This window comes from Nuphar pumila, chromosome 13 (genome assembly GCF_984573655.1).
Source record: "Nuphar pumila chromosome 13, dmNupPumi1.hap1.1, whole genome shotgun sequence".
Lineage (NCBI taxonomy): Eukaryota > Viridiplantae > Streptophyta > Magnoliopsida > Nymphaeales > Nymphaeaceae > Nuphar > Nuphar pumila.
The window spans coordinates 95,143,366-95,156,923 of record NC_143261.1 but is presented as its reverse complement, the minus strand read 5'-3'; the positions used below and the strand labels follow the sequence as shown (position 1 = coordinate 95,156,923).

Below are 13,558 nucleotides of genomic sequence, written 5' to 3'. Positions count from 1 at the left end.
TTTTGTAATGAACAAATCTCATGAATTGATTGTATTCTTGCTAAAATGAAATCACTTTCATATCAAGAGAGGTCTTTTTCTACTTCTAAACCTCTTGAATTAATCCAGTCTGATGTTTGAGGCCATGCCCCTGTTGCAAGGGAAGATACATTTATTATGCTATTTTTGTGGATGATTACTCCCGTTATACTTGGATATATTTTCTCAAAAATTAATTAAAAGTGTTTGAGAATTTTAAAAATTTTCATTAGTGACAAATCTTTTGAAGGCCAATATATCTATTTTTTGTTTTGATTCAAGGGGGGATACATGTCTAATGACTTTCAGCAATATGTAAGAGAAAATGGAATACTTCATCAAAGGTCATGTGCTAATACGCTACAACAAAATGGTTTAGTCGAAAGAAAGCATTAGCATATAATAGAAACCATTAGAACTCTTATAATATCTAAGATTATTCTCAAATATTTTTGGGCAGTAGCAACTCTTACTGCAATATACCTTATAAATAGGTTGCCCTCCTCAAAAATTAAAAATTTTACACAATAGAAAATATTATAATGTCCCACCTGATTATCCTAGACCAGTGTTGTGAAAAGCGTTGAGGCGTAGCGAGGCGCTCCACCAAAATCTGAGGCGAGGCGTAAGCCTCGAGGCATAAAGCGTACGCCTCAAAAAAAATTAAAAAAATAAATAAAAAAAACTATAAAAAATATTTAAAATTATAAATAAATAAAAATTGCTTTATTGATAAAGCAACAACCATCGTAAAATCAATAATTTCACTGGTGACAAAATAATATGCATGAAAAACATGATGCATCTTTCCTACACCAACACTTCATTCCTTTAAAGAACCCCAAAAATAGAAGTCAGTATCCATTATAGCTCCCACAATGCATAATGACAAAAGTTAAAAACGGCAAAATCTCGGGAGTCATTTTGTATCAGCCAAAAGATAATAAAAAATATTATGCGTCAAACAGAACATGACATGTGTTAAAACTATTAAAATAATATTTAAAATATGAAAATTTTGAATTTTCATATTTTTTATATTTATTAAAAAATAGCTGATTCAGGGTGATGTATAGTGATTTTCTGTAGATACGATACATATCGACCAACAATATTGGGCTCCCCAAGGCCCCAGATAGTCCAGACTCAGTATCACGTATGTTTCAATCGGTAGTTGGATCTGGTTAACAGTCATTCCAAGTCGAGTGCTGCTCAAGTCCGGTCCACACGTGCCTGACCAATGATTCTAGGGGTTCAAATGGATATGGTGCAAAGTTGGATCCATAATCCAATCTGACAAATTATTACCAGACATGGAGATATGAACTTACATTATCAGATTCTCTTGATTCTCTTGAGAATTGGATCGAAACTTTCTACCAAATATACACTTAATTGGATACGGAGCAAATCCGATATCTGTTTCCATATCTACATGTAAAACTCTTGGCTTAAACTTATGTAGACATTTTCACACCTTAGGGAGCAAACTGGCAGAGGCTAAGGTGAAAAATTTTTGGACATAGGTCTCATGAGCAAATCCTGTGGCACAGGGAAAGCTTTGGGGTTCTTTAACCCAACCCGGATCCAGCACCCACCGGACCCCCGATTTTTTTTTCTAGAAAAAACCCCTTACCGGGGTTCTTCCTCACCGCCTCTCTCTCTCTGCTCATCGCCTCTCCTTCGTGCATCGCCACCCGTCGGACTCCGGTGAGTCCCCGTCCTTTCCTTTTCATCTTCTGTTTTCTTCTCTGTCCCCTCCCCCACCCCCCGGCGGCGCCAGCAGCAGCAAACCTGCCGATGCCATCGGCCAGGCAGAAGGAGGCTGGGCGGAGGCCCCCGAGCTCGGGTGCCTTCTCCGCCCTTCCGCCATACCTCCCTCTCCGGAGGGTCTTCTGGACGAGCCCAGCTGCAGCTGTCGGTCTGAACTGGCCCGAGTAGAGCTCAGGTTCCCAGCCCCATTGTTGTCGTCGGCTAACTCTCTCCCTCCAAAGCCTCCCCAAGTCCTTAACCAGCTCCACCAACTTGAAAACAGCAACAGGTGCAGCAATTTTCACCTCCCTCCTGTCGTCGCTCGCCTTGGGCAACGCCGCTTCCACGACCGACAGAATCGCCATCGCCGCGACAGCCGGAGATGACAACCGTGGACTGGCTCTCCTCGTCCCCATTGTTCCTGCACTGGATCCTCTAAACGGTTGCCATTTATATACAAATGGGTAGTCTTCCCATCAGCAGTCTGATAGTCATTTATCTCGTCGCAGACTTGTCGGTTGCCATTTATCTCGTCGCAGACTTGTCGAAGATCACCGGCTTTGGGTAGGCGATCAAACTTGCCAGAATTTTTTATTTATCGGACCCTGTTATTAAAAATCTGAGGCGTATACGCCTCACCTTGAGGCGCGCCTCGCCCCGAGGCGTGCGCCTCAAGGCGTATGAGGCGCACGCCTTGGGGCATTTGCGCTTTATGCTTGCGCCTCAAGGCACAAAGGCCCTCGCCTTGAGGCGAGGCGCGCTTTTTGCGCCTTGAGGCGCGCTTTTTGCGCCTTGAGGCGCGCTTTTTGCGCCTTGAGGCGCGCTTTTAATAACATTGTCCTAGACTAAGGGTCTTTGGCTATAGATGATGTGTACTCACTCGTAAGAATGAAAAATTATCTCCAAAAGTTATTCCATGTATATTTTTAGGATATGGAGAAAGCCAAAAAGGGTTTAAGTGTTATGATATTAAAAATAATAAGTTATATATTTCTAAAAATATCATATTTTTAGAACAAGAAAATGGTTTTGATATTACCACACAAAAAGATGAAAATGAATACAATGTTTTAGAAATTTTCCTTGAAAACAATGTCACACAAAATGAAGACATTAATGAGATAACTTGTAAATGAATCTCAAACTGATATTCAATATAATGAATCCTAGGATCATCCAAATGTCATTCAATATTAAAGAAGAAAAGATAATGAACAACTAGGTGCCTTGAAAAAATATTCAAACATAGAAAACAATGGAACTACGCACTTAGAAAGACCACGTAGAATATCAGATAGATTTGTGCCATATGAATCATTTGAACATCATTATAGAGCTTGTTTAGCAAAAAAAAATTCATACTTTGAACCTTCCATATATAATCAAGCAAAAGACTATCCTGAATGGCAAAATGCTATGAATGAAGAAATTAGAGCATTAAAGAAATCTCAAGCTTGGGAGTTATCTAACATACCAACCAATAAGAAATCAATAGGACGTAGGTGGGTATTTAAAGTTAAAACAAAAAGTGATGGATCTCTAGAAAGACATAAAGCGAGATTAGTCGCCAAAGGATATGCTCAAGAATATGGAATTGGCTATGATGAAATTTTTGCTCCTTAAGCACGAATGACTACTGTTTGAATTCTCATAACCATAGCCTCTGTTAGGAAGTGACCAATTTATCAAATAGATGTTAAGAATGCATTTTTAAATGGTGATTTATAAGAAGTATATGTGGATCCACCCCTTGGATATAATGTTCCTAAGGGAAAAGTTATACGCCTTAGAAAAGCTTTGTATGGTCTTAAACAAACTCCAAGAGCTTGATATGATCGTTTTAGTTCTGTTAAGCTTAAGCTTGGATATACTTCCTATTATACTAACACCACTTTGTTGGTTAAGAATTCCGTTGCAGGTATTGTTATTTTATTACTTTATGTTGATGATATGATCGTAACTGGAACAGATGAACAGAGAGTAGATCAAGTTAAATTTATTCTCAAACAAAGTTTTGAAATGATTGACCTTGGTTTTCTTAAATTTTTCTTAGGGATTGAGGTTGCATATTCCCTTAGAGAGTATCAAATGTCTTAATCAAAATTTACAATTGAAACTATTGACAATTTTGGAATTATTGATGATAAAAGAGTAGATATTCCTAAGGTGATAAATGCAAAGATGAAACTTGATAATGGAGAGTTCCTGGAAGATCCTACTCCATATCGGCAGATGATTGGAGTATTGACATACTTGACTATTATCAGACCAGACATAGCACATGCAGTTCACACAGCCAGTCAATTTCAGCACTCTCCTACCTTTGTACACATGAGTACCATAATGCGTATTATTAGATATTTGAAAATTTTTACTTCTAACGGATTATTTTTATCTTCATTTTGTGACACACAGTCCCTCCCTGGATGGGATAACAGTGGGGTGTCCCACTCTCTCAGAGAGTCCTAAGGTAACTGGGAGTCCTAAAGAAAGTGGGATTCTCCAAGGGGCGTACCACTCGGGAAGAGTCCTGGGGAAAGGGGATTCCAGGAAAGGCATCCCACTCTTGGAGAGTCCTCGAAGACTCTCTCTCTCTCTCTCTCTCTCTCTCTCTCTCTCTCTCTCTCTCTCTCTCTCTCTCTCTCTCTCTCTCTCTCTTCTCTTCTCTTCTGTGTAATCCCCGGTTGGGCAGGACTCCAGCTGGGCAGGTTCGGGTCCTGGATGGGGTAGAAAAAGGGTTAGTAACACAAATGACTCCAGAATCTCCAAGAGAGGAATCTAAGGCCCCCTAATAAAAAAATGAACCACTCATGAAGTATGAAAAAAGGACATGAAATACACCAAATGCTTCAAAGAACCACCAATATGGCAATATATCATTTCCATCCACTAATCTATAAATTGCTTCCAATTAAATGAAATTGAAAAAAAACTATATGTGATTACATTTTCTAGTCCCCAAGATAGTTTAGGGTAAAAAGAGACGTAAATGCTGCTAGATCAAGTTAGATCTGTGAAAACGCATAACCCCTCCTCAATGGATCCAAACTCTAGGCAGAAATTCAACTCATATGACCAACCAATTTCAGCTTACAATGGAACTATTCACAAAATCCATGCTAGATCAGGCCAATTTATGCAGAATTAATAAATCTAGCTAAATGATAATCAGTTGGTCAGGCATCCAACCCAAGCTCATTCCTGACACTGATACATATAACAATAAGTTATCAAGGACTATATTCTGTTTATCTACTTATGCAGCACTTATCCCCATACAATGTATATCTTCATAATACTTTCCAATGTTTTTTTAACTTTTTGTAAAAGATACATATATAGAAAACTCAGAACTATAATTCTTTTTAATTAATATTAGGAAACAAAAACTAAAAATGTTTGGGTAAAATGATTCCATTACCTTCATGGTTCTCCTTTTCTTTAGGCGAGCAACAATTTCACATTTTACTTATTTAAACTAGTTCAACGAGTGGCAAAGCACCCATCCTTTAAGAATAGAACACAGAACTATACAAACATGTAGTGTTACATCTTGTTGTACAAATCCCACCACAATGACATCCTCAAACATGTTGAAACTTGAAAGTGTACATGGGTTGCAGCAATGTACTAACTAAATTAAAAGGATATTTTGTCTTAACAACTCTTCTAAAGAAAAATGGTTCATTCTTATTTCTTCAACAACAACAACAACTACGCCTTCATCCCAAAACAATTGGGGTCAGCGATATGAACCAAAAAAGAAATTCATTTTGGGTCTTCCACATGAATCCTTTTCCTCCAATCATTTCTATCCAACGCCATGTCCTCGGTGAGGTTCAAAGCATTCATATCCTTTCCTATCATCTCCATCCAAGTCTTCCTAGGCCTACCCCGACCTCTTTTAACTAATATATTTTCCCATTTCTCCAACCTTCTAACTGGAGCATCATTAGGCCTTCGCCGAATATGTCCAAACCACCGTAAACGATTCTCTCGCATCTTATTTTCAATGGGTGCAACACCTACCTTCTTACGTATCTCTTCGTTCCGAATCTTATCTTTTATTGTATTTCCACACATCCATCTAAGCATCCGCATCTCAGCTACACTCATTTTTTGAATATGATGTCTCTTGGCAGCCCAACATTCCGTACCATATAGTAAAGCGGGTCTAATAGTCGTCCTATAAAACTTTCCCTTCAACCGCAATGGCATTCTACGATCGCACAGCACTCCAGTAGCACTTTTCCATTTCATCCACCCAAACTTTATCCTATGATTTACATCTCCATCAATTTCTCCATACTTTTGAATGATGGATCCCAAATATTTGAAATAATCATTCACCGGTATATCTTGCTCACCAAGCTTCACTACACTCCCATCACTACTTCGTTGCTTACTAAACCGACATTCCATATATTCAGTCTTACTCTTACTCAACTTAAAACCTCTAGCTTCCAATGTCTGTCTCCATAATTCTAACTTAGCATTAACCCCAGCTCTAGACTCATCAATCAAAACAATATCATCAGCAAACAACATACACCACGGTACATTTTCTTGAATTGATCTCGTAAGCTCATCCATCACTATCGCAAATAGGAAAGGGCTTAAAGCAGATCCTTGATGTAACCCAACCGTTATCGGGAAATTGGTTGTCACCCCTCCACAAGTGCGGACATTGGTTACTACTCCTTCATACATATCTTTAATTATACTAATGTACTTGAGAGAAACACCTTTCTTCATCATTGTCCACCAGAGAACGTCCCTAGGTACTCTATCGTATGCCTTCTCTAAATCAATAAAAACCATATGCAAATCTTTGTTCCTCTCTCTATATCTTTCAATAAGTTGTCTAAGAAGATGTATAGCTTCCATAGTTGATCTTCCAGGCATAAAACCAAATTGATTCTCCGATATCATGACAACCTTCCTCAACCTAGACTCAATCACCCTCTCCCAAAGTTTCATAGTGTGACTCATGAGTTTTATACCACGATAGTTTGTGCAATCTTGTATATCACCCTTATTCTTATATAAAGGCACCAAAGTACTCTTCCTCCACTCATTAGGCATCTTATTTGTTCGCCAAATCAAGTTAAAAAGATTTGTCAACCATTCTAAACCTTTCTCTCCCAAGCATTTCCAAGCCTCGATAGGTATACCATCTGGGCCAACTGCCCTTCTAGATTTCATTTTCTTCAAAGCCTCTGCAATTTCTTTCTTTTGAATCCTGCGCATGAAGTCACGATTTATCTCATGAAAAGGAATGGAGAAGTCTCCAAGATCTTGAGCATGACTATCATTAAATAGCTTATCAAAATAATCTTTCCATCTCTCCTTAATCTCCTCATCTTTGACTAAAACCCTTTGCGTTTCATCTTTGATACATCTAACCATACCCAAATCCTTCGATTTCCTATCTCTCATCTTTGCAAGCCTATAAATATCCTTCTCGCCTTCTTTGGTATCCAACTTGTCATAAACCTCCTTATATACCTTAGCCCTCGCGTTTCGAACAACTTTTTTAGCTTCCTTCTTTGCTATCATATACTTCTCCAAATTCTCATTATCACGACTCTTACTTAGATTTCTATAACACTCTCTTTTAACCTTAATAGCTAATTTGACATCCTCGTTCCACCATGATGTATCCTTACCTAGTGGTGCACCGCCTTTAGACTCACCCAATACCTCCTTAGCTACTTTTCTCATACCACCCGCTATCTTATTCCACATTGATTCTGAATCCTCCTCGAGACACCAATCAACTTCCTTAACTACCTGCTCTACAAACATTCCTTGTTTAGCTCCTTTCAGTGCCCACCACTTAATTCTAGGATCTATCCTATGTCTATCCCTTTTGCGGCATTGTCTAATTCTAAGATCTAAAATTAAGACTCTATGTTGTGTAGCTACACTTTCTCCTGGTATAACCTTACAATCGATGCAACAACCCCTATCTCTCTTTCTAAGTAGGAAAAAATCTATCTGACTCGTATTAACCCCACTTTTAAATGTTACTAGGTGAGACTCCCTCTTCCTAAACCAAGTGTTTGCTAAGATCATATCATAGGACAAACAAAAATCTAAAATCCTTTCTCCACTTTCATTTCTTTCTCCTATACCATAGCCTCCATGGATATTCTCAAATCCATCCCTACTAATGCCTACATGTCCATTAAGGTCACCGCCGATGAAAAGCTTTTCTCCATAAGATGTCTCTTGTACTACTCCATCTAAATCTTCCCAAAATTGATGCTTAATGGAATCATCTAAACCTACTTAAGGTGCATAAACACTAATAATATTAATAATATCCGTACCTAATACTAATTTAATAAGTAAAATTCTATCACCCTTCCTACGGACCTCAACTACATTATCTATAAACTGACGACTCATAACAATCCCTACTCCATTCCTATTCCTATTTATTCCTGTATACCAAATCTTATATCCCCAAGGTTCTATCACTTTAGCTTTCTCACCTACCCATTTGGTCTCTTGAAGACATAAAATATCAATCTTTCTCCTACACATAACATCTACTAACTCTACCAACTTACCAGTTAAAGACCCTATGTTCCAAGTGGCTAACCTAATTTTATGGTCTTGGACTAACTTCTTTACCCCCACCCGTCCAACAAAGTGAGGGAACCCTTGCCTATTTGACACCACACCCGGGCGCCGGTGTGACGCGTCGCTTCTGGGCGACGACCTAGCAACAAGAAATAACTGTGTAAGTGTGTATAAAGCTTTCAGATGAACATATATCTAGGGGTGGCAAAACCTGACATGACCCGCCAACCCGCCTCTTAGGCGGGTTCGGGTTGGGCAAAAACGAACCCGTTTAATAAACGGGTCGACCCGCCTAACCCGTTTATTAAACGGGTTGGGTTCGTGTTAGGGGTATGCCAACCCGGCTGACCCGTTTAATAAACGGGTTAGGCGGGCGGTTCAACCCACCAACCCGACCCGCCAACCCGCTGACCCCCCAACCCGTTTACCCGACCCAACCAGTTTATTAAGCGGGTTGGCGGGTCGTGTCGGGTTACCCGTTTAATAAACGGGTCGGGTTCGGGTTGAGGTATGCTGACCCGCCAACCCGACCCGATTGCCACCCCTACATATATCGTCCTAAGCTCTATTTTTTGCATCATATATGTGTGCAGTGACAAAAAGCAATACCAATGGCTAACAAACAGGAGTGTATGTGTGTGTGTGTGTGGAGGCATTCCTTAGGAAGGCTTTTTCATTAGATCCCTTCAAAAAGTCATAGTTGCAGGTTTTTTTGCTTTTAGGTATTTTTCATGTTCAGATGTGTTTTTAGAGACTAAAAACCAATGGCTCATTTCGTACTTTGCAATAAACTTGATGATAAAAGATTCAAATTAAGGAATAAACACCTGCAACTATGATTTTTTGAGGGGACCCGATGGTATCTAACAAAAAAAGGGTCCTAGGGATGCATTCCATGCCCCCCACACACATACACGCACATGCATGCACACACACAAAAAAAAATTGTAACATTAGCCACATAAGCAGAAAAAAGTGACATCTTGCAGAATTATGAAGACTAGACAATTACCTCCCTGATGAATGCTTTTGGGAAGCAGAAGACACATCAGCCACCACATTGTCAAACACTACCTCTTTCCCTTTCTTTTTGTCAACCTTCTGGTGTTCAGAACTCTGGTTGACAACAGCATTTTCAGAGACATTCAATTCTCCAGAACCACCTTGTTTGCTATCCATGACTTTTTTGTTGCCCTCATTGGAAACTTTATTCATACGTGCTATGTTAAGAGGGGAGATGCATCCGTTCCGTACCAGCCTTCTGCCACGTGTCTGTCTTGGAACAGGAATAGACTGCAAAGAACATACTTCAGTAAGCCTTGGTTGAAGAAGAGACTCACCATGTGGTCCAATTTCTTGAACATCATTGTCACTTCTCCTGCTGATATTGGTGTGCTGATGATCGCTATGTCTGGCAACACCATCTTGTTTTTCATCCTTTGCCCCTTTAGGTGCATTATGATCCAATCTATAATCAAAATGGCCCATCTCACCAGTGAGTTGATGTTTTTTAGCTTGTGCATCTCTTGTTGAGTTAACATTGTAAACTGACTCTAATTCTATTTTTCCCTTTCTTCTGGGATTATCAACTTGATCAGAGACACGTTTAGTACCAGGTTTTCCAGAAAATTCATACAGTGCAGAAGTACCAACATTTTTGTCATTTTCTTTAAAAGTAAAATCCGATGAAAAGCCAGAAGATACTTTCTTCGAGGTACTAAAATTGCATTTACCAAGAGATGATCTTCCTCTGTTTATAGCAGAATATTTAACAGTAGAAGGATTTTTCCTGCGAAGGCCTGCACTGGATAATTCGACCACCTCTCCTTTGCTGAGAGTTTCAGACTTGCTGTCAGAAGACAAGACGTTATCCAGTTGGTGTTGTATAGTATCATCAAAGGAATCACCAGGCAGTTTAGTTCTATCAACAGAATAACCTCCCCACAAAGAGGAGCCAGCTCCTGGACTTTGAACTTGATGGAAACGAGATATACCAGAATTAAGAGAGGCACTTGGCACAACTGGTGGCAAATCAGTCTGTCCTTGAGATGGCCCAGGAAGTGACACAGGACTTGTATCAACTTCTGAAATATTCTTTCGATGCAAGGAAAGCCTCCCTCTTCTGTTAAAAGTCCTGCCACCATTGTGCTGAGTTTGAGAACAAAATTCAGCGCCATTTTCTGTGGCAGACCTCTCATGTACGCTATTCCTGCCAAACAAATTATCATCCCGAGCTGATTCAGAAGTTGGAAAAGTAAGATCCAACTTATTAGAATCATCTGAAGCACATGCATGGTGAGCCAGAGAATCTGCCTCAAGATTATCTGCCATAGCATTAAGAACACCATTATCATCAAACTCGCTAGAAGAACCCACCATACGAGCAAATCTAATGCCCCTTGTCTGTTGAGCAAGAGAAGATCCCCGTCCCCCTCCCAATGCGACAGAAGTCCAGCATTTCCCATTGGCATTCGACCTCCAACTGCTCCTCCTACGACGAGGTAACTCTTTGGAAAATAAAAAAGAACTGGCATTTTCTACATTAGGATTAACACTTAATCTAACTTCCTTCTCGAATTTCTCCATGGGAGTCTTATCATCCCTTTGACGGACACCCTGGATATCATGCGCTTCTTCAAACACACAACTTATGTTTCCTTGATTAATCCTCTCTCGGCTCAATCTATCAGGAGTATCTGGAATAACAATTGACTCGTCCACAGCTTCACCTTCCATGTTCTGCATAGAACCGCAAAAATCAAGCATCCACATTAAAATCCGACGAACACAAAAAGTGTGATAGCTTGGTATGCTGCATTGTGCACCACAATGCTTCATGTCAGTTTATCCTGGCTTCTCCGATGAATGGATGCATTAAAAGTTCAAAACACCCTCTTAGTGACGTATCTTCAAAGTAAAATTCCAATCAAGGAACAACAAGAAGATGGTTCAACCTTAAAAATAATATTTAACAAAACAGAAAAAAACTTCACGAAAAAAAGAAGAAGAGGAAAACATGCCTTGTGTTCTAATTGTCACACTTAGCATATACACAACTTTGTGGAACAAGAATTTAACATCTTGAGAAATTAATTAACTCCTTCCAGTAATAAAACAGAATCAAATATCATTCATTCCCCTTAGTGACTTTTCTTCGAAGTAAAATTCCAATCAAGGAATAACAAGAAGATGGTTCAACCTTAAAAATAATATTTAACAAAACAGAAAAAACTTCACGAAAAAAAAGAGGAGGAAACATGCCTTGTGTTCTAATTGTCACACTTAGCATATACACAAACTTTGTGGAACAAGAATTTAACATCTTGAGCAATTAATTAACTCCTTCTAGTAATAAAACAGAATCAAATATCATTCATTCCCCTATGCCACAAGTGCATGCAGAAAAAGTATTTGTACAAATATAAAAAGTAAGATTAACAAAAACGTGTAATCTGCGATGATCGACGCAGAAACAAACAAACAAAAAAAATCACACGCGATACCAAGAAAACCTAACAATCCAGAAAAAGAAAAAACTAATTCACAAGAAACCAATCAAACACTTCCTTCCCTAAACAAATATTAAGAGCAGACAGATTAAGATATCCCAAAGAAAAGTTTTCCCATTCAACAACGGCGAAGAACGAAGCAACGCACAAAATCCATCGCAGATAAAACAAATAATTCCCATCAAACAGTTGATACGCATAAGTAAAATGCCGAGAAAAAAGAACAAGGAATGGAAAATCCAATCAAAAGGAAAGGAAACCCTAACCCTAGGGAGGGAGTCACGATCGAGGAGATCCAATTGCTGGAGGAGCTTGGATGTGGAATCCAAGAGGGAGAGAGCCATGCACCACCGGAGGCCGCCACTGCCGCCGATCCACCGCCGTCCCCTCCCCTCCCCTCCTCCTCCCTTCTTCGGCAAACCCCAACGCAACGGTGGCCACGTAAAACATTGCGACTCTCGATGACGGATATACCCCTGACATTTTGTAAAAGGTCCATCCAGCCAACCCCTTGAGTCGGATCTGGGTCCATGGTCCGGACCACATGGATTCTGGTTGGACCGGGGCGGTGAAACTAACACAGCATCAGCTCTCTCTCTCTCTCTCTCTCTCTCTCTCTCTCTCTCTCTCTCTAGTTGGTACCGGATCAGGGTCGAGAACCAATGTGTATCTGAACTTGCATAGGGCTGGGGTGTAACTGGGTCAGTTCAAGTAAGGTTTCAACACCAGATTCAATTGGATCTATACTTGAACTCGAACCGGGTTTGATATTGGGTAACGGTTCGGTTTTGGGTATGATTAAAATTGTAGACCTGTGTGGCCTATCATGTCCATGTATCAACCAGGCCGGTCATATTTTTAACCGATCTAAGTGTCAGACACAAACCTGAACCAATACAAAATTTAAAATCAGGAATGGTTCTGGATGTGAACCGAGTCTGGTCTTTACTGATTTAAGCATGAAATGGATCGGGCATATACCTAGTAAGTGGATAGGTACCTATGCAACAGGTGTGAAAAGGGTCATCTTCAGTCGAATATCCTATCCAAATTCAGTATTTTTTTCTTGTATATATATATATATATATATATATATAAAAGATAGAGTGTGCAATCAAGACGGGTTCAGATCTTAATGAATGCAACCAATTCCGGTACGGTTTTATGTGTGTTATCATGGTAAGGTTGGCAATATGGCTTCTAGGGGTGTAACTGGGTCGGTTCGGGTCCTATCAGACTCGATTTTGACTCGGGTCTAAAAGTTAGACTCAAACCCTACCCAATCTAAATCTAGTTTAGGTCTGGGTATGGCTGAAAATTTATAGACTCATATGAATTGACAGGTTCGGGTATGTGTTGGGTTGGTATAATCCGACCCCATCTTCAATGAACCTATTTTAAACCAGTATAAGAATTAGACCCATATCCGACCCATTTTTATTTGGTTCCAGTTTCAGGTTAGGGTATGGCTGAAAAGTGTAGACCTGTATTGGTTAATGGATTAGGTTATGATCTGGGTTTCAAATTGGGTCTTGATATGATTGGTAGTCCAAACCTAATTACCCAGTAACAAAAAATATATGTAAATTAATGGAATCAGCTATTCATCAAGAAGATTATGTGTTAATTAACAAATGAAAAGCTTATTAACTTCTATAGTGAGTTGGGTTTCATTGGGTTTGGTTCTA

At 39.5% G+C, this 13,558-nt stretch overlaps 1 protein-coding gene across 1 annotated transcript in view; it reads right to left on the bottom strand.

Moving 5' to 3' along the window:
• Positions 1 to 12,297, bottom strand: part of LOC149819293 (uncharacterized) — a 32,078-nt gene extending 19,781 nt beyond the window's left edge. Inside the window, exons 1-2 of the mRNA XM_089985746.1 lie at positions 12,137 to 12,297; positions 9,374 to 11,100 (exon numbers count right to left, since the gene is read on the bottom strand). Of these exons, the coding sequence (XP_089841872.1) occupies positions 9,374 to 11,100; positions 12,137 to 12,214 (1,805 nt within the window). The 5' untranslated portion in view covers positions 12,215 to 12,297. The remainder of the gene's footprint in view (positions 1 to 9,373; positions 11,101 to 12,136) is intronic.
• Positions 12,298 to 13,558: the final 1,261 nt, after the last annotated feature.